Source organism: Anolis sagrei, chromosome 6 (assembly GCF_037176765.1).
Source record: "Anolis sagrei isolate rAnoSag1 chromosome 6, rAnoSag1.mat, whole genome shotgun sequence".
Classification (NCBI taxonomy): Eukaryota; Metazoa; Chordata; class Lepidosauria; order Squamata; family Dactyloidae; genus Anolis; species Anolis sagrei.
The window spans coordinates 132,410,854-132,435,179 of record NC_090026.1 but is presented as its reverse complement, the minus strand read 5'-3'; the positions used below and the strand labels follow the sequence as shown (position 1 = coordinate 132,435,179).

At 47.8% G+C, this 24,326-nt stretch overlaps 1 protein-coding gene and 1 pseudogene across 1 annotated transcript; one reads left to right on the top strand and one right to left on the bottom strand.

The window, feature by feature from the left end:
• Positions 1 to 788: 788 nt before the first annotated feature.
• On the bottom strand, positions 789 to 18,946 carry LOC132779685 (GTPase IMAP family member 1-like). The gene is made up of 6 exons (XM_067469543.1): positions 18,674 to 18,946; positions 10,152 to 10,252; positions 9,729 to 9,811; positions 4,932 to 5,088; positions 4,018 to 4,076; positions 789 to 1,594 (listed from the first exon to the last, which is right to left on the bottom strand). The coding sequence occupies exons 1-6, from the start codon at positions 18,944 to 18,946 to the stop codon at positions 789 to 791; spliced, it is 1,479 nt and encodes a 492-aa protein (XP_067325644.1).
• Positions 14,609 to 14,731, top strand: LOC137097471 (5S ribosomal RNA; annotated as a pseudogene).
• Positions 18,947 to 24,326: the final 5,380 nt, after the last annotated feature.

Here is a 24,326-nt window from a genome sequence, read left to right as displayed (position 1 = left end):
TTTCCTTCAATACATCACACATTAGACCCAGAATTCAATCTGAAAAAGTGCCACATGTTCTTGAACACTTCCCGGTTGGATCCCCTTCATCAGGAATGGGTGATATGAGGCAAGGTTCAAAAGCACTGTGAACCCAAATAACAATGGATCTGGACCAGATTTGGCAAAAATACCTGATACACCAAAATTTTAATACTCGATTGTTTGGGGAGGGGATTGATTTTGTTATTTGGGAGTTGTAGTTACTGCAGTATATGGATATTCACCTGAGTTTGAAGGGAAGACACAGCAAAGAAGGAAAATAGCTACACACAACAGAACACAAGCTATACACATAATAAATCAGGAACAAGAATGAAAAGAAAAATGGTGATCTGCTTCATCTTAGAAGAAGAATATGGAAAAAGACCCATAATGCATTTGTGAGTGAATATATCCCCAAAGCTCAGGCTCCAAATGACATGATTATAGCCAGTGTGCTGCCACCACTGTTGCTCTTACTGCAACTAAGGCTGCATTGAAGAATTAATGCTGTTTGGTACCTCTTTGACTGCCATTGCTCAATGCGATGGAATCCTGGGAGTCGTATTTCTATGAGGTCTTTGGCCTTCTCTTGCAAAGAGTGCAGGTGCCTCACCAAACCACAACTCCCAAGATTCCATAGCACTGAGTCATGGCAGTCAAAGGGGTGCCAAACTGCTTTAATTTTACAGTGCAGATGCACCCTATGAGAAATAAAAAGTTTAGAAAGAGCATGAGGCGTTTACTGAACTGTTTTGGAAAGAAGATTAAGTATGTTGATTTCCTTTGGCCAAACGAATAATCAGTATAACAATGCCAATGACTAAAGCACAACCACCAAGAGCAAACAGCCCTTTTTTCAGCCACGACCTTTCCAAATTCCGACCTCTCCTTGGCTCTGGCCTGGTACCCCTATTCTCTGCCATGAACAATTGGATCTTTTCATCTGTTAAGACAGGCTCCACATAGAGCCTATTGGAGAAATGCCTGCCTCCATTCACCTCCACCATTTGCTGGACTATCTCCATCAGCTCAAAGACCTGCCTCTCCCGTTCCTCCCCAGATGCCCTGTTATTGAAAGCACACATGCGCCCTCCACACTTCCGAATGAGCCCCTCAAGAGCCTTATTGCCTGAGCCCCACACATAGTCCTCTAAGGAATCCCCACCCAAATCCTCTTTGCGAGTGAAGAGGATGACCATGTGCCTGGAGGCCCCTTCCCCAAACACAACCCGGACTTGATTGGCTGCTGCCTCGTCTTCGGCAGTGAAGCGGCCCACCTGGGTCACAAACACCAAGGTGTGAGGGCCGGGCCTGGAGAAATCAATGCAACGCCTGATCTCTGGCAGTGGTATCCAGCTGGAGGGGTCAAAAAGATCTGGAGTGTCGATCACAGAAAGATCCAAGTCCTTCCAGCTTCCTGTCTCTCGTTGGCACCTGAGCGTGGTTGTCTTTGGTGCTGCGATGGACTCAAACACCTTCTGGCCAAGAATGGTGTTTCCTGTAGCGCTCTTCCCGCCTCCGGTCTTTCCAACAAGGATAATCCTGAGTCCCAATTCCCCCCTTCCGGGGCCTGAAGAACAAATCAGTGGGGAAAGAAAGACAGAGCTGATCTTCCTGCTGGAAATCAACAATGCTGTACACAAAAAGAATGCAAGAGTGGCTTGACAGTACCAGAGGTAAAACAGGAGACAGTGTTTAGCTTTTTAGAGTAAACAGAATCTCTTCCCTCTTATGGAAAACCTCTGTGAGGTGGAGACTGATATAACTCATATACTTTCCCCAACTCCTTTCCATTCCACTTTCATTCCTGATTTCTCTCTCAACTTCCTTTGGAATAGGACTCAGACTGGAATAGGACTCAGTAACCATTTCTACCAGATAATGGAGTTCTCGTAATAACAATTACTTTCGTTCTCTAATGAAAGTGTTCTTTGTTGCTTAAATGCCCATCTCACACTCACACAGATGCTAAATCTATTCACTTGGCTAGCAGTTCCTTAAGAATCTGAGAACTATTTTATGATGATGGTGTTGGGGGTTACAACATGAGCAGTTTTCCCATCTGCAAGTTCAGTCCTACAAAACCATGGAAACAGAATACTGAGGCCTCTGTGGCGAAGCCTTCTCCCTTCCAGATTCAGGGGACGATTCCACCACAATGATTCCATGCAATGCAACCACAAGACTGGACTGTGGAAATGTATGGCTTGTGGCCTTCAGGCACCAGTAACTTGAGCGCTTAGCAGAATCCCTCATCTCTGCTGATGTTTTAGTGATCTCCTGGGCCAAGGGCAGGGGGTCGCTTCTGACCGATAAGGCCCTGTGCTGAACTTAGCCAGATTATCTGGGAGTCTGCCATCTCCAAGAATCTCCCTGCCCTGGGCTTGATATGGTTTATGTGGTCATGTTGCAGAGCGTTATCGAACACCTCTACCCTACCCCTAATAAAAAAGTATTTATAGATAGGAACATATAGTTTTCCAAGGGCAACAAGCCAGAATGAGATAAGCAGCATCCTCTCTTTTGGATAAAGCCTCCCAGGCCTCTCCACTTTTAGACCTCCCCCCCCCCCCCCCCAACTTTCTTCTCTATCCTCCTAACCATAAACTCTATTTTATTCCACTTTAATTCCTGTTTTATTTCTGGGACAGAAAATACTGACCTCTGCCTGACCTAGATCAGGATCCAAATTATATAGCTGTTGTTTCACACTGGGAAACAGTCCCGGGTGTGGTATACAAACAAAAGAAGTTTTGGCCCATTTCAGCATTCCTCATTTGGCTATCCCGGGAAAGGAGATCTACATAATCCCAACATCTTCATACTTAGATATCCAAAGACAAAGATCAAGTAGCTACAGTACCACATTTGTATCTATTTCTTTCTGTATAGTTTTTATCCTTTTATATAATACATCTGTTTTGCAAGTCTGAAATGTATGAACTATACTTTTATCCTACCTTGTTCTTAAATGTAAAGTATTGATTCCTTTCTTTCTAAACTGTGTGTCTCAGGCCACAGATCTATTACCCAAGAATGTATCTTCAACCTCAGACAATGGACTTCCTGAAGACCCTCCTTTGTTCGCCTGGAAAAAACTGGGTTTTTTTGGAGGGGGGTTGCTTTCAGAAGCAGGAGGCCTGAAATGTGCCTCTTTTGTTGTTTTCTGTTCAATATAAGATGGGATTAAGCCCCATTTCCAGGCTGGGCCCTCCCATGGGGGTGGCTCTGCAGCCTTCACTCTGGACCAGTCCAGGTGTGGATCCAAGCCAGTCTCTTTTTCTGGCCAACCAGAAACAGAAGAAGGACAATTCAATCTGAAACAATGGGGGCCTGATTATATAAAAACTCTTTTACAGAGCTTATGCTCTTGTGCTTGTAATTTTGGGGAAGAGCCCACAGGCATCGCTTCTTGGCCAAGAAGGCAATCAAATGCCTGTGTCTTATTTCTTTGCTTCAGTGGTTAGTTTTTAATCTGGAAAATAGGTTTTTAATTATGGTTGGCATCAGGCATGTAGCTGAAGCCCCCCGAGCCCCCCCCCCCGAAATTTTCATGGTGGTTCACGAAAAGGCCTTACTGGTGCATTATTTAAACTGTTATGTTTATTCATATCATGATCTGCTCACCATGCTCAATATATCCCATATGCATGATGGGGGGATTGGGGTAATGATACAAAAGGTTTGCTAGGCTAGACCCTCTTTCACTCAGACTCAGCCCCCCCCCCGAAACTCAGCCCCCCCAAACCCCCCCTGAAAAAAAATCAGCCCCCCCCCCCCCCGAAACGAAATCCTGGCTACGGGTCTGGTTGGCATAATGCTCAGCAGGCCATTCCCTCCCATTTTATTGCGGTCTAAATTCATCAAGAGGAGGACCTGGTCTATTGTGCAATGATTTATTCACTGAAATTACATGGGGCCCCAATATTGCACATTCCTGTCATCATATGGCACCTTATTCCGAAACCCAAGCAATGAGGAGGAGGAGCTTACCTTGGCTGACTCTGGGCATTTTTGAAACTTCCACGTAGGACCAAGGTCCAGGCAAATTCCTGTGCAAAGAAGCACACACAGAAGGGAAAGACATAGAATCAGAATCCTAGAGGTGGAAGATACCTCGTGGGCCATAGGGTCCAACCCTATTGTGCAAAGAAGCCAGAAAGTCACATTCAAAGTAGGATAGCCCCCAACAGATGGTCATCCAGCCTCTGTTTCAAAGCCTCCAAAGAAGGAGCCTCCACCTCACTCTGGAGCAGAAAGTTCCACTGCTGAACAGCTCTCTCTCATAGTGAGGAAGTTTTTTCTAATGTTCAGATGGAATCTCCTTTCTTTCCTGTAATTTGAAGTTTGTTCTGCGTCCTAGTCTCCAGAGCTGCCGAAAACAAGCCTGGTCCCTCCTCCCTATGACATATGCCCTACACATATGTATACATGTATTATCGAAGGCTTTCATGGCATGAATCACTGAGTATTGTAGGCTTTTCGGGCTATATGGCCATGTTCTAGAAGCATTCTCTCCTGATATTTTGCCTGCATCTATAGCAGGCATCCCCAGAGATTGTGGCTCACAATCTCAGAGGATGCATGCCATAGATTCAGGTGAAACACCAGGAGAGAATGCCTCTAGAACAGCGGTTCTCAACCTGGGGGTCGCGACTCCCCGGGGGGTCATTTGGCCATTTTGGAGGGGTCGCAAGGCCACCTCCTTAGGCCCCACCCACAAGGCCGGGAGGCAGAGCTCGCGTGAAGGCTCCCTCACGGTCTCACCAGCTGGCAAGGCTGCGAGACGGCCGAAGGCTCCTTCGTGAGAGCCCTTCCTCGGCTGCATTGTGGTCTTGCCAGCTGGCAAGACCGCGAGGCAGCCGAGGGCTCATGTGTGGGCTCCCTCGGCTCCTTCACGGTCTCACCAGCTCACAAGATCGCGAGGTAGCCGAGGTCTCCTTTGCGTGAACCCTCCCTCAGCTATTTCATGGTCTCGCCAGCTGGCCAAGGCCGCAAAGCAGCCGAGGGCTCGCCTGAAGGCTCCCTCGGCTCCCTCGCGGTCTCGCCGAGCATGTGGACAATCTCAACAGAAAGGCGGAAACCATGAAAATAAACAAAACCTGGCTACCAGTATTAAAAATACTCTAAAATTATAACATTAAAACAACACTCAAACACAGGGAATCTCCAGAGAGGAAACAATCAGAGACAGCTAAACACCTCTCAACAAAAGATTGCCCCAGGGACTAACAAGCCACAACAAATAACTGCCAGGCCATCAAATGCTAATCAAGGTGGTCAGCTGAAACATTCCCACCTAGCTCCAACAGACAAGAGTCCTTTGTCCCACCCTGGTCATTCCCCAGATTTGTAAACCCATTTTCCTAGTTCCAACAGACCTCACTACCTCTGAGGATGCCTGCCATAGATGCAGGCAAAATGTCAGGAGAGAATGCCTCTAGAACATGGCCATATAGCCCGAAAAACCTACAACAACCTTGTGTAATTGATGTTTTAATGCATTTGTTTATTTATCAATATGTATATGTGGCATAGAATTGTTTCCTTTGTAAGGCCGCTCTGAGTTCCCTTCAGGGTGAGAAGGGCGGGGCACAAGTGTGGCAAATAGATCAATACATTCTGCCCCATGGGGCTCCATCTTCAGGGGTTTTCCTGTGGAGAAAGTCATATCCACTCCAGTTCAGAGACTCCATCAGCACACGAGAGGGAGCCAGAGGGTTAGCCATGGCGCAGAGTGGGGCAAAAGGCTGTTTATGGCCTCAGTGCTCCCACTTCCAGCTGAGAGTGCGAGAACCCATCTGCCTAAGAATTGGAGTGTTCTCTGTGCTACAGATCTCCTGATGCATGCATTACCCATAATATTTCACAAACACAGCAGTGCCATGAATTAATGTTGGTGTGAAGAAAAGTCTTGGGGGTTGCTAGGAATTTAAGCAGTTCCAGCTCAGAACAGTCGGATCCAGGAGTGCCTGCGTTAGGATTGCATTGTGAAACATGCCCTCTTGGTCAGGAGCAGTTCTGCCTTTCTCCTGTCAAAGCCTCCCTGAATTACTTCTCTTTCTTAGATCAGGAAAGGATGGCTTAACTTGTCCCTAGTGCTGAGCAACTCTGGAGGACAGGCTCTGCCAGAGAGACTCATTTTTGGGAAGAAGTGCCTCTTTGAAGACTTTTTATTTCACTCCGTGCTGTCTTTAATCTAGTGGACAGCGTTCAAGTGCACCCAAGTACATTAAGACTTTTAGAGAGAGAGAGATCTAATTCAAAATATAAGCAGCCTTAAAATAAACCTATTTTTTTCAAATGAAGCTTATTGCAAGATGGGATAGAATCATAGAATCAAAGAATCAAAGAGTTGGAAGAGACCTCCTGGGCCATCCAGTCCAACCCCATTCTGCCAAGAAGCAGGAACATTGCATTCAAATAACCCCCGACAGATGGCCATCCAGCCTCTGTTTAAAAGCTTCCAAAGAAGGAGCCTCCACCACACTCCGGGGCAGAGAGTTCCACTGCTGAACGGCTCTCACAGTCAGGAAGTTCTTCCTCATGTTCAGATGGAATCTCCTCCTTTCTTGTAGTTTGAAGCCATTGTTCCCTTGCGTCCTAGTCTCCAGGGAAGCAGAAAACAAGCTTGCTCCCTCCTCCTCCCTGTGGCTTCCTCTCACATATTTATGCATGGCTATCATACCCCCTCTCAGCCTTCTCTTCTTCAGGCTAAACATGCCCAGCTCCTTAAGCCGCTCCTCATAGGGCTTGTTCTCCAGACCTTTTATCATTTGAGTCACTCTCCTCTGGACACATTCCAGCTTGTCAATATCTCTCTTGAATTGTGGGGCCCAGAATTGGACACAATATTCCAGGTGTGGTCTAACCAAAGCAGAATAGAGGGGTAGCATTACTTCCTTAGATCTAGACACTATACTCCTATTGATGCAGGCCAAAATCCCATTGGCTTTTTTTGCCGCCACATCACATTGTTGGCTCATGTTTAACTTGTTGTCCACGAGGACTCCAAGATCTTTTTCACACGTACTGCTCTCGAGCCAGGCATCCCCCATTCTGTATCTTTGCATTTCGTTTTTCCTGCCAAAGTGGAGTCTCTTGCATTTGTCCCTGTTGAACTTCATTGTGTTAGTTTTGGCCCATCATCTCTCTAATCTGTCAAGATCGTTTTGAATCCTGCTCCTGTCCGCTGGAGTCTTGGCTCTCCCTCCCAATGTGCTCCCGTCTGCAAACTTGATGATCCCACCTTCTAGCCCTTCATCTAAGTCATTAATAAAGATGTTGAACAGGACCGGGCCCAGGACGGAACCCTGCGGCACTCCACTCGTCACTTCTTTCCAAGATGAAGAGGAAGCCTTGGGGAGAATCACCCTCTGGGTTCGTCTATTTAACCAATTACAGATCCACCTCACCGTAGTTTTGCCTCGCCCACATTGGACTAGTTTCCTTGCCAGAAGGTCATGGGGGACCTTGTCAAAGAAGGCCTTCCTGAAATCCAGACACGCTCCATCCACGGCATCATTCCCCGCATCTACCCAGCTTGTAGCTCTATCGAAGAAAGAGATCAGATTAGTCTGGCATGACTTGTTTTTGATAAATCCATGTTGACTCTTAGCGATGACCGCATTTGTTTCTAAGTGTTTGCAGACCGCTTCCTTAACAATCTTTTCCAGAATCTTGCCCGGTATCGACGTGAGGCTGACCGGACGGTAGTTGTTTGGGTCATCCTTTTTTCCCTTCTTGAAGATTGGGACCACATTGGCCCTCCTCCAATCTGCTGGAACTTCTCCCGTTCTCCAAGAACTCTCAAAGATGGTTGCCAATGGTTCCGAAATGACTTCCGCTAGTTCCTTCAGTACTCTTGGGTGTAGTTGATCGGGCCCTGAAAGGGGACTTGAACTCATTTAGAGCAGCCAGGTATTCCTGGACGACTTGTTTCCCAATTTGGGGTTGGATGTCCTCAAATCCCTCATCCACTCCGTCTTGCTGAGGTTGAAGATGACTTTCTTTTTGTGAGAAGACCGAGGCAAAGAAGGTATTAAGTAATTCTGCCTTTTCCCTATCATCCCCTGTCAGCATTGCCCCATCTTCTCCTCGAAGAGGCCCTATCGCCTCCTTGTTTTTCCTTTTTCTACTGACATAAGAATAAGATATAATGGTTATGTTTGTATCCATCCACTAACTTTATAAAAGCATTAAATCTTAGAGTTAGAAGAGACCCCAAGGGCCATCCAGTCCAGCCCCCTTCTGCCAAACAGGAAGAGACAACCAAGTCCTCCTAACAGAGGCCCATTCAACCTGTGCTTGAAAACCTCCAGGGAAGGAAGGAGACTCCCCCAGACTCCAAGGCAGCAGCATTGTCCATGGTTGAACTGCTCTATGGACCTCATCACATGGCGGTCCTTAAGTAGGGGCAGCAGGGACATCAGTGGGGCAGTGAGGCAAGTCCGTTGAGTAGCAGGGTAAACTGAGGGGCAGTGCCCCCCATCACCCTCTTACTATCCTATGCAGAAACCCACCTGTCCCCAGCTTGATCCATGCTGTCCCCAGCTTAGTCAATGAGAACACGAGTAGTCATCTGTGTTCCCAGAACTGCCACCTAGCATGCTGCTGAGACGCACAGTGAACACAGCTGGCATGGAGCCCCGCAATCTTGGCAGTGTCCTAGGACAGGGCTTAAATCTCATATGATGAGGCCCTGTTCTTCCTAATATTTACGTAGAGTCCCTTTATATTGGAAAAGTTTTCTCCTTTTTTCCCCTTTATAATGAGAGCCATTGCTGTGGATCGTGGTTCTGCTACATCCTTTACAGATTTGCACCATGGGGTTCATGGTAAATATATATATAGCTTCTGGTGTGAGAGAATTGGTAGTCTGCAAGGATGTTGCCCAGGGGATGTTTATGATGTTTTACCATCCTTGTAGGAAGCTTCTCTCATGTCCCCACATGAGGAGCTGGAGCTGACAAAGGGAGCAGTGCATCCCTCCCCTTGAGGCTCTAGGTAGGGGTTGATTTTGCTTAAGGGTGAATCCAGGGCTGTAGCCAGAAAAAAATTGGGTTTCTTTTTAAATGGGGGGGGGGGGAGAGTTTGAAAATTTTGTGGGGTTGAAAATTTGGGGGGGGGGGGGTTGAAAATTTTGGGGGGATTGAAAATTTGGGGGGAGAGGTTGAAAATTTCGGGGAGGGTGTTTGAAACCTGCCTCCTAGCTCATACTGAAGCAAAGAGCACAGGAGGGGGCAGAGCAGCCTTCAATAGCCTGTAGCTCTGCCCCTGTCAACCACCTCCACCAAGTCTGGCCTCCTTAATGAGAGCATTCAACACCCCCCCCCCCACACACACACACACACTTTGGTTGCTTCGCTACATCAGCTATTGCCTCAAGTAATGACAGTGTGAATAAATTGTCAATATTTGCTTGAGATAATGCTTGGAGTTCTGGAGGGACTCTTAATTTTTTTGCGTCTCATACACTTAGCACGGGGATTTGGTTAACCAGTTAAATTTCATGAGTAAACCAGGTTTTTTTATAACCTGAAAAATTTGGGGGGGGGGGGTTTGAACCCCTAACACACACACACACACCCCAGCTACAGGCCTGGGTGAATCCACCCCTGGAATCCTTTGGGCACCCCATCGATAGTACACAAAAGCCAGGAGCCCTTGGCCCTGAAGCACCAGGAAAGGGAAGCAAACAGTACCTTCTCTGTTCTCCTGCTGGTGCTGCTCCTTCTTGCTCTGGGTTTTGTTCTCACCTTTGGTCTGGATGCCTGCTGTCTTACGTCTGAAGAGTAAAGAGAGCAAAGGGCTACTGCAGGTCAGCATCTGGAGAAATTATTTTACAGCCCACTATTCATGTTATCAAATTAGATTGCAGCTTCACTCACCTCAGACGCTTATCTGTCATGAAAGTGTGGGGCTTTCAGCCTGGGCTGCTGATAAGAAGGGCAATGCCAGGGGAGCTTCCACTGCCCTGACTTCTTTATGGCCAAACAAATCACCTTGGTAGTTTTAATGTCATGTTGATTCTTGGGGAAAAGAAGCTGTCAGCAATGTCCGTATCTGGAGAAATGCTTTTACAGCCCACAAGTAGTGCGGGTGGATGAGGCTGAAGGTCCACCAACCCCAGGGCATTATCTCTGGTCCATGATGTTACTGATCCAAGGACCAAGAGCCCACTCTTAATGAAGCGGAGGGTGCTCATTCCCTTGCGCTTCTGGGGTGACTGTGGAAAACACAAATTCCTAAAACAGGCAAAACTGGATCAGTTCAAGTCTCTTGCTTCAGGCAGCAATGTTCAACAAAGTCATATCCAAACATTATGAATTCGGAGATGTGGCTTCCATGGGGCAAACCGTGGGCCCTGCATGGCCTTTGTCCTGTAAACCCCTCCCCCCATCCCCAATGAATTGCCCTGAATGGCCCAAGTCCAGGCTATTGGCTGACTTCACCCCCTCGGACAAACCTGTCTTCCGGGCCCCAAGATCCCCTTCAGGAGAGGCTCTTCCTTCTCTTGGTCCCACCTCCATCTCAAGCACGGTTGGTGGGAACGAGAGAGGGCATGGCCTTCCTTCCTTCCTTCCTTCTCGGTGGCAAATGCCCCTCCATTCTGGAATTCCCTTCTTCTTCTTCTTCCCAGGGAAGCCAGAATGGCCCCCTCCCCGCTGTCCTTCCTTCCGGTGGCAGGCTACAACCTTCTTATTCAGGCAGGCTTTGAAAGAAGAAGGTCTTCACCACAAGTCCAGGGCTGCTGTGCTTTCTCGTGTTTTTATGGGTTTCATCTCCATGGTTGTTAATAGTAATGATAGTAATAGTAGTGATGATGATGATGATGATGTTGCCCAATACACCCAGATTCCAGGAAACAATCCTTCAGAGAATCATAGAATCATAGAATCAAAGAGTTGGAAGAGACCTCCTGGGCCATCCAGTCCAACCCCATTCTGCCAAGAAGCAGGAATATCGCATTCAAATCACCCCTGACAGATGGCCATCCAGCCTTTGTTTAAAAGCTTCCAAAGAAGGAGCCTCCACCACACTCCAGGACAGAGAGTTCCACTGCTGAACGGCTCTCACAGTCAGGAAGTTCTTCCTCATGTTCAGATGGAATCTCCTTTCTTGTAGTTTGAAGCCATTGTTCCGCATCCTAGTCTCCAGGGAAGCAGAAAACAAGCTTGCTCCCTCCTCCCTGTGGCTTCCTCTCACATATTTATACATGGCTATCATATCCCCTCTCAGCCTTCTCTTCTTCAGGCTAAACATGCCCAGCTCCTTAAGCCGCTCCTCATAGGGCTTGTTCTCCAGACCCTTGATCCTTTGAGTCACCCTCCTCTGGACACATTCCAGCTTGTCAATATCTCTCTTGAATTGTGGTGCCCAGAATTGGACACAATATTCCAGATGTGGTCTAACCAAAACAGAATAGAGGGGTAGCATTACTTCCCTAGATGTAGACACTATGCTCCTATTGATGCAGGCCATAATCCCATTGGCTTTTTTTTTTGCTGCCACATCACATTGTTGGCTCATGTTTAACTTGTTGTCCACGAGGACTCCAAGATCTTTTTCACATGTAATGTCTTGAGCCAGGCACCCCCCATTCTGTACCTTTGCATCTCGTTTTTCCTGCCAAAGTGGAGTATCTTGCATTTGTCACTGTTGAACTTCATTTTGTGAGTTTTGGCCCATCTCTCTAATCTGTCAAGATCGTTTTGAATTCTGCTCCTGTCCTCTGGAGTCTTGGCTATCCCTCCCAATTTGGTGTCGTCTGCAAACTTGATTATCCTGCCTTCTAACCCTTCATCTAAGTCATTAATAAAGATCTTGAGCAGGACCGGGCCCAGGAGGGAACCCTGCGGATGGCACACCGCTCGTCACTTCTTTCCAGGATGAAGAGGAAGCCTTGTGGAGAATCACCCTCTGGGTTCGTCCATTTAACCAATTCCAGATCCACCTCACCGTAGTTTTGCCTAGCCCACATTGGACTAGTTTCCTTGCCAGAAGGTCATGGGGGACCTTGTCGAAGGCCTTACTGAAGTCCAGGTACGCTACATCCACGGCCTTCCCCGCATCCACCCAGCTTGTAACTCTATCGAGGAATTTGTTGGACTTTGTACTCTTCGTCGAGTTTGTTTTCCAGCAAATATCGGGATAGTTGAAATCGCCCATGACTACTACATCTCTTCTCTGTGCCTGTTTGGTCAACTGTTGGCAGAAGACTTCATGCAAGATACTCCACTTCGGCAGAAAAAATGAAATGCAAAGATACAGAATGGGGGACGCCTGGCTCGAGAGCAGTACGTGTGAAAAAGATCTTGGAGTCCTCGTGGACAACAAGTTAAACATGAGCCAACAATGTGATGTGGCGGCAAAAAAAGCCAATGGGATTTTGGCCTGCGTCAATAGGAGCCTAGTGTCTAGATCTAGGGAAATCATGCTACCCCTCTATTCCGCTTTGGTTAGACCACATCTGGAATATTGTGTCCAATTCTGGGCACCACAATTCAAGAGAGATATTGACAAGCTGGAATGTGTCCAGAGGAGGGCGACTAAAATGATCAAGGGTCTGGAGAACAAGCCCTATGAGGAGCGGCTTAGGGAACTGGGCATGTTTAGCCTGAAGAAGAGAAGGCTGAGAGGAGATATGATAGCCATGTATAAATATGTGAGAGGAAGCCACAGGGAGGAGGGAGCAAGCTTGTTTTCTGCTTCCTTGGAGACTAGGACGCAATGGAACAATGGCTTCAAACTACAAGAGAGGAGATTCCATCTGAACATTAGGAAGAACTTCCTGACTGTGAGAGCCGTTCAGCAGTGGAACTCTCTGCCCCGGAGTGTGGTGGAGGCTCCTTCTTTGGAAGCTTTTAAGCAGAGGCTGGATGGCCATTTGTCAGGGGTGATTTGAATGCAATATTCCTGCGTCTTGGCAGGGGGTTGGACTGGATGGCCCATGAGGTCTCTTCCAACTCTTTGATTCTATGATTCTAAGTTCTTCCTCCTGGCTTGGAGGTCTGTAGTAGACTCCTACAACAAGATCTTTTTGAGTCCCAGTTCCCTTGATTCTTATCCAGATGCTTTCAAGCTGGTTTCCCGGATTGCTGTCATGCATCTCTTCTGCAGCATAAGAGTTTTAGACATATAAGGCTACTCCGCCTCCTCTCCCCTTTGTTCAGTTTCTGTGAAAGAGGTTATAGCCCTCGATGTCTACATTCCAGCGATAGGAGTCATCCCACCAGGTTTCAGTGATGCCTATAATATCATATTTGTGGTGTTGTGCTAAAAGTTGGAGTTCGTCTTGTTTATTTCCCATGCTCTGTGCATTAGTGTAAAGACATGTGAGCCCCTGGGATCTTCCCCTGAGCTGTTTTTGTGATCTTTTGAAACGTATGCCTTGCAGTATCATTGGTTCCTACATGAATCAACATGAGGGGAGGACGGTGATGGGGCTTGAGGAGCCTGGTGAGCCTCTGAGTGATATGGTGTATTTTTGCCCCCGGTAGGCAGCATATTTCTCGAGCCATCCCATCCGGTCTGGAAATGACAGCTTCCGTTCCTCTAAGGAGGGAGTCGCCTACTACCAAGACCTGTTTACTTTCAGGATTGGCAGGGCCCCTTTTGCGCAATGTAGTGTATAGGTCCCCAGAAAAGTGATCCTGTTGGTGTGAATTGTGTAGGTGCAAAGGGTTGTCCTCCTCCTCGACATCCCCAGTGCATTCATCAAGGACAATCCATTGAGATTTGTCCAAGAGCCTAGCGTTCTCCTGTATGTGTTCCTGTTGCGCCTGGTCTATGGTTGGGGATGGTACGCCTGCATGATTGTGTAAGTGTGAATGTTGTGAAGTGTTGTCCCAAACAGGGCTATCCCCCACACACTGATCAAGGACAAGCCACTGGTCAGTATCTAAGCCATTCTGGTCTTCCTCAATGTGTTGTGTTTCTTGGTCAAGTGATAGCTGTGTGAGAATTTGGAATCTATTGTGTAACTGCAGCTGAGCAGAAGTATTCTGAGGAGGCTTCCGGGTCCTATGTCTCTTTCTAAGGGTGACATTCCTCCAAGTCTGAGGGTTGTCCACATCTGAGGTGATCTCCTCTTGAGCCTCCCCATAATGTTGATGTGATATGGGCTGCGTGTCTAGGACAGCATGCTGTGTGGTGTCTAAGAACAGCTCGAGTTCCTGAATGCCCTTAAGGGTCTTAATACGGTCCTTGAGTTGTCGGATTCTGTGTTCCATTTGAGTGATCTGTTTACACTTGGGACAAATGTAATTGAGTAATTGTTGCACGAAAAAGCTGAACATGCCACAGCTTGTGCATGAGACAGGAAGATTTTGTATTTGTTCCATCTGGAGATTGCTAATGACCTTCTCTTAGTGTGTGTTTTATGTTGTTGTCTGTACGCAGTCGGGAGAGTGTAGGTTAGTGAGTGTGAGAATGGGGTTGATCTGGATGGCCCACCAGGTCTCTTCCACTCTAGAATTCTAGGATTCCTCAGCTAAGTAAACCTTCAACAGTTTTGCCTTTCCCCAGAAATGATCCTTATTGCTTTAGCACCAAAAAAAAAAAAAAAACCCAATGTGACTTCTCCTGTAATATTGATTCTTTGATAAGCAATGCCCGATCTCATCTGATCTTGGAAGCTAAGCAGGGTCAGGCCTGGTTAGTACTTGGATGGGAGACCGCCTGGGAATACCGGGTGCTGTAGGCTAAAAAAAACACCCTACGGCCATACCACCCTGAACACGCCCAATAAGCAATGGAAAGGGAGCCCATTATCTGGAGAAATGCTTTTACAGCCCAAGCCATGCCAGACTCATCTGATCTCTTTTTTCAATAGAGTTACAAGCTGGGTAGATGCAGGGAACGCCGTGGGTGGAGCGTGCCTGGATTTCAGGAAGGCCTCCGTTCAACAAGGTCCCCCATGACCTTCTGGCAAGGAAACTAATTCAATGTGGGCTAGGCACAACTACGCGAGGTGGATCTGAAAGTGGTTCAGCGAATGAACCCTGAGAGTGTTTCTCCCCAATACTTCCTCTGCATCCTCTATTCTGCCTTAGTCAGAACACAGCCATTCTGCATCTGCGCACTTCATTTTTTTCTGCCTAAGAGTAGTATCTTCCATTTGTCCTTGTTGACATTCATTTTGTGAGTTTTGGCCAACGGCTCTCCAATCAAAGCCAGTGTGCTGGAATCTCCTTCCTTGCAAGCTTTTAAATACAAGCTGGATGGCTATCTGCAGGGTCGGGCCTAGTTAGTACCTGGATGGGAGACCACCTCGGAATACCGGGTGCTCTAGGCTAAAAAACAAAACAAAAACCCTACAGCCATACCACCCTGAACACACCCGATAAGCAATGGAAAGGGAGTCAATTATCTGGAGAAATGCTTTTACAGCCCACTATTAGTGCAATCCACATCGATTGCAAGATCCTCTTGTGGTGCGGATTTATATTGATGTGACATTTTCTTAATAATGACACTTACCTTCTTATGGCCAAAGAAATCACCTCGGTAGTCCTACTGTAATGTTGATTCTTGGGAAAGAAGCAGGCCGCAATGTCAGCATCTGGAGAAACTATTTTACAGCCCTAGGTTCTTGTGGGTTTTTTCAGGCTATAGAACCATGTTCTAGAGGCATTTAGATGCCTCTAGAACATGGCTCTATAGCCCGAAAAAACCCACAAGAACCTAGTGATTCCAGCCATGAAAGCCTTCAACAATATATTTTACAGCCCACTATTCATGCTATCGAATCAGATTGCAGCTTCACTCACTTCTGAAACTTATCTGCTGTCTTCGATGGAAGTGAAAGTGTGGGGCTTTCAGCCTAGGCTGCTGATAAGAAGGGCAATGGCTGGGTAGATTGCACTACACTGACTTCCTAATGGCCAAACAAATCACGTTGGTGCTTTTATTGTCATGTTGATTCTTGGGGAAAAGATGCCATCAGCAATGTCTGTATCTGGATAAATGCTTTTACAGCCCATGAGTAGTGCGGGTTGGTGAGGCTGAAGGTCCACCAACCCCAGGGCATTATCTCTGGTCCATGATGACACTGATCCAAGGACCAAGCATCCACTCTTAATGAAGTGGAGGGTGCTCATTCGCTTGCGCTTCTGGAGAGACCATGGAAAAGTTCCTTGACAAATGCTCAGGCTCATAGCCTGGCCCCCTGAAAGGCACAGAAGACATTAAGCAGTCACACTCTCTCAGCCATAGGGTAAGATACACACACTCAGCTTAAGAATAAATCTTCATGATATTACTTCTATTCATGATGGGGAATATCCTGGCAGAGTCTTTCAGGGCTGTGCTTTTGTCTTATGCCAAGCCTCCTCCATTTGGGGGATTGTCATCCCAAAAAACTCCATAAGAAAAACTTAAGTTTAAATACACTTTATGATGTTTCCAGGTATATAATTTATTTATTTATTTAAAACATTTATATTCTGCCCTTCTCACCACGAGGGGGACTCAGGGCGGAGCACAGCATATACATGGCAAACATTCAATGCCGGGACACAAATTTACATACACATAGATATTAAAAAACATTTATCAAAATATTAAAATACACCATTTAAAACCGTCTTAGTCAACCACATCAAGTCTAATTGGCCTGGTCATCTTTCCTATTCCCACTCTATTGCCCTGTCCCAAAAGCTTGGTCCCACAGCCAAGTTTTGACCATCCTTCTGAAGGACAGAAGAGAGGGGGCCAGCCTGATCTCACCAGGAAGGGAGTTCCATAGCCGGGGAGCAATCCCCGAGAAGGCCCTGTCTCTCATCCCCATCAAGCGCGCCTGTGACAATGGCGGGACGGAAAGTAGGGCCTCCCCGGAGGATCTCATAGGGGAAGATGCGTTCAGACAGGTAATTTGGGCCAGGGCCATTTTAGGGCTTTAAAGGCCAAAGCCAGCACTTTGAATCGCTGCCAGCTCTTCGTTGAACCCGGGTGCTGGTTTAGCTCTGCAAACCGGCAGCTAGTGGAGCTGGCGTAACATGGGAGTTGTATGCTCCCTGTATGCCGCCCCAGTTATTAACCTGGCTGTCTCTCGCTGGACTATTTGAAGCTTCTGAGCAGTCTTCAAAGGCAAGCCCACATAGAGTGCGTTGCAATACTCTATCCTAGATGTAACCAGAGCATGGACCACCGTGGCCAAGTCTGGCTACCGCTGCAACCTGGGATTCCAGGCTCAGCAATGAGTCCAGAACTCCCAACCTGCGAACCTGTGCCTTCCAGGGGAGTGTAAACCCATCCAGCACAGGTTGTGACTCTATACCCTGTTCGGCCCTGCGACTGACCAGGAGGACCTCTGTCGTGTCTGGATTCAACTTCAATTTGCTTGCCCTCATCCAGACCGTCACAGCGGCCAGGCACCAGTTCAGGACTTGGACAGCCTTAGCATCTGGTGGAAATGAGTGAAAGAGTTGGATGTCATCTGTGTACAAATGGCATCAAACTCCAAAACTCCAGATGATCTCACCCAGTGGCTTCAGGTAGATGTTAAACAACATGGGGGACAATACTGAGCCCTGCGGGACACCACAGAACAATGGCTGTGGGACCGAGCAGGAGTTTCCCAGCAACACCTTCTGGGTATGACCCTCCAGGAAGTACTGGAGCCACTACAGACCCATCCCCACAAGGCGCCCCAGAAGGATACCATTGTCTATGGTACTGAAGGCTGCTGAGAGGTCCAGCAGAACCAACAAGGACACACTCCCCCTGTCAAGCTCTCTGCAGAGATCATTCACTAAGGCGACCATGGCTGTCTCAGTTCCATGTCCCGGTTTGAAAACCCGACTGCGACGGATCCAGATAATCAGTTTCGGCCAAGAACCTCTGGAGCTGCGAGGCAACCACACATTCCAAGACTTTGCCCAAAAAGGGGAGATTGGAAACTGGCTGAAAATTGTTCAAATCAGTGGGATCCAGTGATGGCTTTTACAACAGCGGTTTTATCACAGCCTCTTTTAGCCTCGCTGGAATTTTGCCCTCCCGAAGGGAGGCATTCACCACCATCTTGACCCACAATGCCAAACCCCCTCAGGCTTCCTTTATCAGCCAGGATGGGCAGGGGTCCAGGATGCAGGTGGTTGCACTTGCCTCTCCAAGAATCTTGTCAACGTTCTCGGGTTGCACTAATTGAAATGAATCCAATAAAATCGGACAAGCAGATGCTCTCGCTATATCTTCAGAGACTGCAGTAACTGTGGCATCCAGGTCGGAGCGAATCAGAGTGACATTATCCACTAAGAACCGAGCAAATGCCTCGCAGCGAGCGGCCAGGGACCTCGTCATACGTAGCGGGGTCCAACAAACCTCTGACCGTTCGAAATAGCTCAGCTGGACGATTCCTCGCGGATGCAATGTTGGCCGTAATGTGAGATTTATTTGCCGCTTTCACTTTCGCGGAATACATCCTTGCATAGGCGCACACCCGTGTTCAGTCTGACTCGTTGCGAGATGATTGCCACACACCCTCTAGACTCCTCTCTGTTCGCTTCATCGCTGCCAGCTCTTCGTTGAACCCGGGTGCTGGTTTAGCTCTGCTACTCAAGAGGGGTCACTCCAGAGTGAATGTGTCTATTGCCCTGGTCATCTCCCTGTTATAAAGAGAGATCAGGACATCAACAGAATCACCTACCTTGGTGGTGGGAAATTCCCCAAGAGCTGTCAGGAATCCTTCTGGATCCATAAGGCTCCGAAGGCAGACTATCTTAATGAGCCCTCCATCTCTGCGGAGGTTAGGTGGTGCAGTGAGTCTAAACTTGACCAAGTGGTGGTCGGACAGTGGGACTAAAGAGAGTTCCTCCACGCCGCCACCTTCCTCCCATCTCTGATAGAACACCAAGTCCAATGTATGTCCAGCACTGTGAGTAGGGCCAGAAACCACTTGGGACAGCCCCACAGTTGCCATGGTTACCATGAAGTCCTGAGCCGCTTCCAACAGGGAAGTCTCTGCATGAACATTGAAGTCCCCCAGCACTATAAGCCATTGGGACTCCAATGCCAGGCCTGAGATCAGGCGGGGTAGCTCAGGTAGGGAGGTTGTAGTGTTGCGAGGTGGTCGGTATACTACAAGTATCTCTATTATGTCCCGGACTCCTACCCTCAGGTGGACGCATTCAAATTAGGGTGTCTATGGAATGGGGTATCTGGTCAAGGAGATGGAATCCCTATAGATCACTGCAGCCTCACCTCCCCGCCCTCCAGATCTTGGATGATGCTGCATAGAGTAGCCTGGTGGACAAAGCTGGGTAAGATTGACCCCTCCCCCCCGCCTCATCCAGCCAGGGCTCTGTTATGCACGCCAGATCTGCGTCCTCATCCAGAATCAAGTCCTGGATGATTACAGCTTTCTCCTTCACAGACATGGCATTCAACAGCATCATCCTTAACCCAGAGGGACCGTCATCCTGGTTACCCAAATTCACCATGTCAGGAGACTGTTTTTGAAGTCGTTTTGGAACTACAAATTCTCTCTCATATTCCCTAAGCCGAATTAACACATTTGAACTCCTTTTCCCACATCTCCCTCTCCCCAATATTGTCGCTATAGAGGCCTCCCTAGGACTGGAGCTCCCCTCATCCTTTATCTGATCTCTCTTCCTGTCCTTAGGCTGTGGTCCAGCATTGCTGTTGGACTGAGGGATGGGGGAACAAAGGCTGCTGAGCTGGGGAATAGGAAATGGGGGCTTTTGGACTGAGGAGTAAAGGGTAGGGAGCTATTAGTCTGGGGGATAAGGAGAGAGGGTGAGGGGCTATTGGGCTGTAGGAAAGGGGGAAGAAAGCTATTGCCCTGGGGAATAGGAGGGGGGGGCTGTTGGATTCAGGGGGAGGGGGACGGAGCTATTTGGCTGGGTTGTGAGAAGTAGGGGGCTATAGGGTTGGGGGGGTAAGGCGGGGGAGCAACTGTTAGATAATTTGTGTATAACAACTGTTACATAATTTGTTCTTGGTTTAAAAGTTTATACTTTTATTTCCCCTAAACAAAGTATTTTTTTAATAATTAGGTACCAGATTAAAAGTGTATTATGTAGTTTCTAAAAATGTGTGGGTCATTGATCTTGATTCTTAGATATGTCAATTTAAAGTGTGTGTGTGTGTGTGTGTGTGTGTGTAGGCTGTTTTCAACTCTTAAACATTTGAAAACATACATAAGAAAAACAGATATAATAAACTCAATTTTCCTAGTTTTCAACAGACCTCACAACCCCTGAGGTTGCTTGCCACAGATGCAGGTGAAACTTCAGGAGAGAATGCTTATGGAACAGGGCCGGACAGCCCAAAAAACCTACAGTAAATCAGTGACTTGTCTTAGTTCTGGCCTTCCTTCATATTGCAAACTGCAGGAACACATGGTCCTGGTTCCCTTGATTTCCAGGTTGCAGTCTTGCATCTCTTCTGCGACGTAACTGTTTTTCACATACAAGGCTACTCTGGAATCACACTGTGTCCCATTCTGGGCACCGCAATGGAAGGGAGATGTTGACTCTAAGCTGGGAGGTGTCCAGAGGAAGAGGGTGACTAAAGTAATCAAGGGTATGGAGAACAAGCCCTATGAGGAGCATCTCCAAGAGCTGGGCATGTTCTGCCTGCAGAAGAGAAGGCTGGGAGGGGACATGATGACGGCCAAGGATCAAGAGGTGAGGGGAAGTCACAGGGAGGAGGGAGCAGGCTTGTTTTCTGCTGCCCTGGAGACTAGGATGCAATGGAGCAATGGCTTCAGACTCCAGGAAATGAAGGAGATTCCATCTGAACATGAGGAATAACTTTCTGACTGTGTGAGAGACCTTTTTGGCAGTGGAACTTTCTTTCTCTCTCTACCCCAGAGGGAGTGTAATGGGGGCTCCTTCTTTGGAGGCTTTGAAGCAGAGACAAGATGCCCATCTGTCAGGGGTGCTTTGAAGGTGGTTTTCCTGCTTCTTGACAGAATGGGGTTGGACTGGATGGCCCATGAGGTCTCTTCCAACTCTAGGATTCTAGGATTCCTCAGCTGAGTAAACCTTTAACAGTTCTCGTTTTCCCAGATATGACCCATAGCAGTCTGGTTTCAGACTGGGTCATGGAACTGAGACAGTCTTGGCCACCTTAGTGGATGATCTCCGCAGAGAGCTCGGCAGGGGGAGTGTGTCCCTGTCGGTTCTGCTGGACCTCTCAGTCGCCTTTGATACCGTAGACCTCGGTATCCTTCTGGTGCGCCTCACGGCGATGGGTCTTGGAGGTCCTGTTCTGCAGTGGCTCCAGTCCTTCCTGGAGGGTCGTACCCAGAAGGTGTTGCTGGGGGATTCCTGCCCGGCCCCACAGCCATTTTTCTGTGGTGTCCCGCAAGGCTCACTATTGTCCCCCGTGTTGTTTAACATCTACATGAAGTCGTTGGATGAGATCATCTGGAGTTTTGGAGTCTGATGCCATCTGTACACAGATGATGTCCAACTCCAATACTTCTTTTCACCACATGCTAAAGAGGCTGCCCAGGTTGTGAACCGGTGCCTGGCCGCTGTGACGGTCTGGATGAGGGCGAGCATTTGAAGCTGAATCCAGACAAGACAGAGGTTCTGGTCAGTCACAAGGCTGAACAGGGTATAGGGTTCCAGCCTGTGCTGGATGGGGTTACAATCCCCACTTGGGAAGTCAGACTTGGCTACGGTGGTCCACACTCTCTTTACATCTAGAATAGACTACTCCAACACATTCTATATGGAGTTGCCTTTGAAGACTTTTTGGAAGCTTCAAATGGTCCAACGAGAGGCAGCCAGGCTAATAACTGAGGCGGTCTACAGGGAGCACACAACTCCCCGTTGCTTCAGCTCCACTGGTTACCAGTTTGCTACCTAGCACATTTCGATGTGCTGGCTTTGGCCTATAAAGCCCTATATGGCCGTCTCCCCAATCTACCTGTACGAATGCATCTCCCTCTATGAACCACCACAGAGATTAATAAAGCTTCGTATGAGAACATGCCTGAAGTGAGCCTGCCAAGGGATACCACTCCACAGGGATTTGATTTTAGCTGCAGAAAACCCAGGGCCCATTCTCTTTCCCTGACGTTGTCCTCGAACTCTCTTTAACACTAGATTCACTTGGGGGGGGGGGGGGGGGGTACCGTCCTGCTGCCCAGTCCCCCATTTCTCCCTTGTGGGCAGCTCTATGAAGCACCCCTGAGTCACGGCGTATCGTTCTCGCATTGTTGAGAGAGAAGGACATGGAGCCCATGGGGGAATCCCACAAGGATGAACATTGCTCGGGTAGGGTCTTCGGAGCAAATTAATTTTCCACACCGATTGCCAGTTCCTCTTGTACAGCAGATTTGTACTGGTTTCACATTTTCTTGGAAATGATACTTACCTTCTTATTTATTTATTTATTTATGTATTTATTGAAAACATTTATATTCCGCCCTTCTCACCCCGATACAGGTTGGAGCACAGCATATATAAGGCAAACATTCAGTGCTGGGACATAAAACCATAAATGTATACAAACATTAAAATCATCTTAAAGTCACTTAAAAGCCATCTCAGGACTCCATTTTGCCTCATTGCACTGCCCCAAAGGCTTGGCCCCACAGCCAGGTCTTATGGCCCAACAAATCAATGGGGGAGATTTACTATAATGCTGATGCTTAGAAAAGAAGCCGGCAGCAATGTCAGCATCTGGAGAAATTATTTTACAGCCCACTATTTATGTTATCAAATCAGATTGAAGCTTCACACCTCTAAAGCTTATCTGTCGTCTTCGGTGAAAGTGAAAGTATAGGGCTTTCAGCCTGGGCTGCTGATAAGAAGGGCAATGCCTGGGTAGATTCCACTACACTGACTTCCTAATGGCCAAACAAAGCACCTTGGTAGTTTTATTGTCATGTTGAACCTTGGAAAAGAAGTTGTCAGCAGTCTCCGTATCTGGAGAAATGCTTTTACAGCCCACGAGTGGTGCAGGTGGATGAGGCTGAAGGTCCACCAACCCCAGGGCCTTATCTTGGGTCCATGATGATACTGATCCAAGGACCAACCGTCCACTCTTAATGAAACGCAATGTGCTCATTCCCTTGCGCTTCTGGGGAGACTGTGGAAAACGCAGATTCCTAAAACAGGCGAAATGTTCAACTGGATCAGTTCAAGTCTTTTACTTCAGGCAGCAATGTTCAACAAAGTCATACCCAAACATTATGAATTCGGAGATGTGGCTTCCATGGGGCACACCGTGGGCCCTGCATGGCCTTTGTCCTGTAACCCCCCCTCCCCCAATGAATTGCCCTGAACGGCCCAAGTCCAGGCTATTGGCTGACTTCACCCCCTCGGACAAACCTGTCTTCTGGTTCCCAAGATCCCCTTCAGGACAGTCTCCTCATTCTCTTGGTCCCACCTCCATCTCAAGCCTGGTTGGTGGGAACAGAAGAGGACGGGGCCTTCCTTCCTTCCTTCTCAATGGCAAATGCCGCTCTATTCTGGAGTTCCGTTCTTCTTCTTCTTCCCAGGGAAGCCAGAATGGCCCCCTCCCCACTATCCTTCCTTGATGCAGTCTACAACCTTCTTATTCGGGCAGGCTTTGAAAGAAGAAGGTCTTCACCACAAGTCCAGGGCTGCTGTGCTTTCTGGTGTTTTTACGGGTTTCATCTCCATGGTTGTTAATAGCAATGATAGTAATAGTAGTAATGATGATGATGATGATGATGATGCCCAACACACCCAGATTCCAGGAAACAATCCTTCACAGAATCATAGAATCATAGTTGGAAGAGACAAAATGGGCCACCGAGTCCAACTCCCTGTCACGCAGGAAAAGCACCAGCAAACAAGTCATGCCAGACTCATCTGATCTCTTTTTTCAATAGAGTTACAAGCTGGGTAGATGCAGGGAACGCCATGGGTGGAGCGTGCCTGGAATTCAGGAAGGCCTCCCTTCAACAAGGTCCCCCATGACCTTCTGGCAAGGAAACTAGTCCAATGCGGGCTAGGCAAAACTACGGTGAGGTGGATCTGAAATTGGTTCAGTGAACGAACCCTGAGACTGCTTCTCCTCAAGGCTTCCTCTTCATCCTGGAAAGAAGTGACGAGCAGAGAGCCATCAGCATGGTTCTGTCCTGGTCCTGGTCCTTCTCAGGATCTTCATTCATGACTTAGATGAAGGGTTAGGAGGAACGATCATTGGGTTTGCAGATGGGACCAAATCGGGAGGGATAGTCAAGACTCCAGAGGACAGGAGCAGAACACAAAGGGATCTGAACAGATTAGAGAGATGACAGGCCAAAACTAACAGAATGAAGTTCAGTGGAGACAAATGCAAGAGACTCCACT

Coding starts and splice junctions, on each gene's coding strand:
- LOC132779685 (XM_067469543.1), bottom strand. CDS start 18,946: ATGGCAACTGTGGGGCTGTCCCAAGTGGTTTCTGGCCCTACTCACAGT. Junction 10,253..18,673: donor GGGAATTTCCCACCACCAAG/GTAGGTGATTCT, acceptor TGTTTTCCACAG/TCACCCCAGAAGCGCAAGGG. Junction 9,812..10,151: donor ACCAGAGATAATGCCCTGGG/GTTGGTGGACCT, acceptor TTTACTCTTCAG/ACGTAAGACAGCAGGCATCC.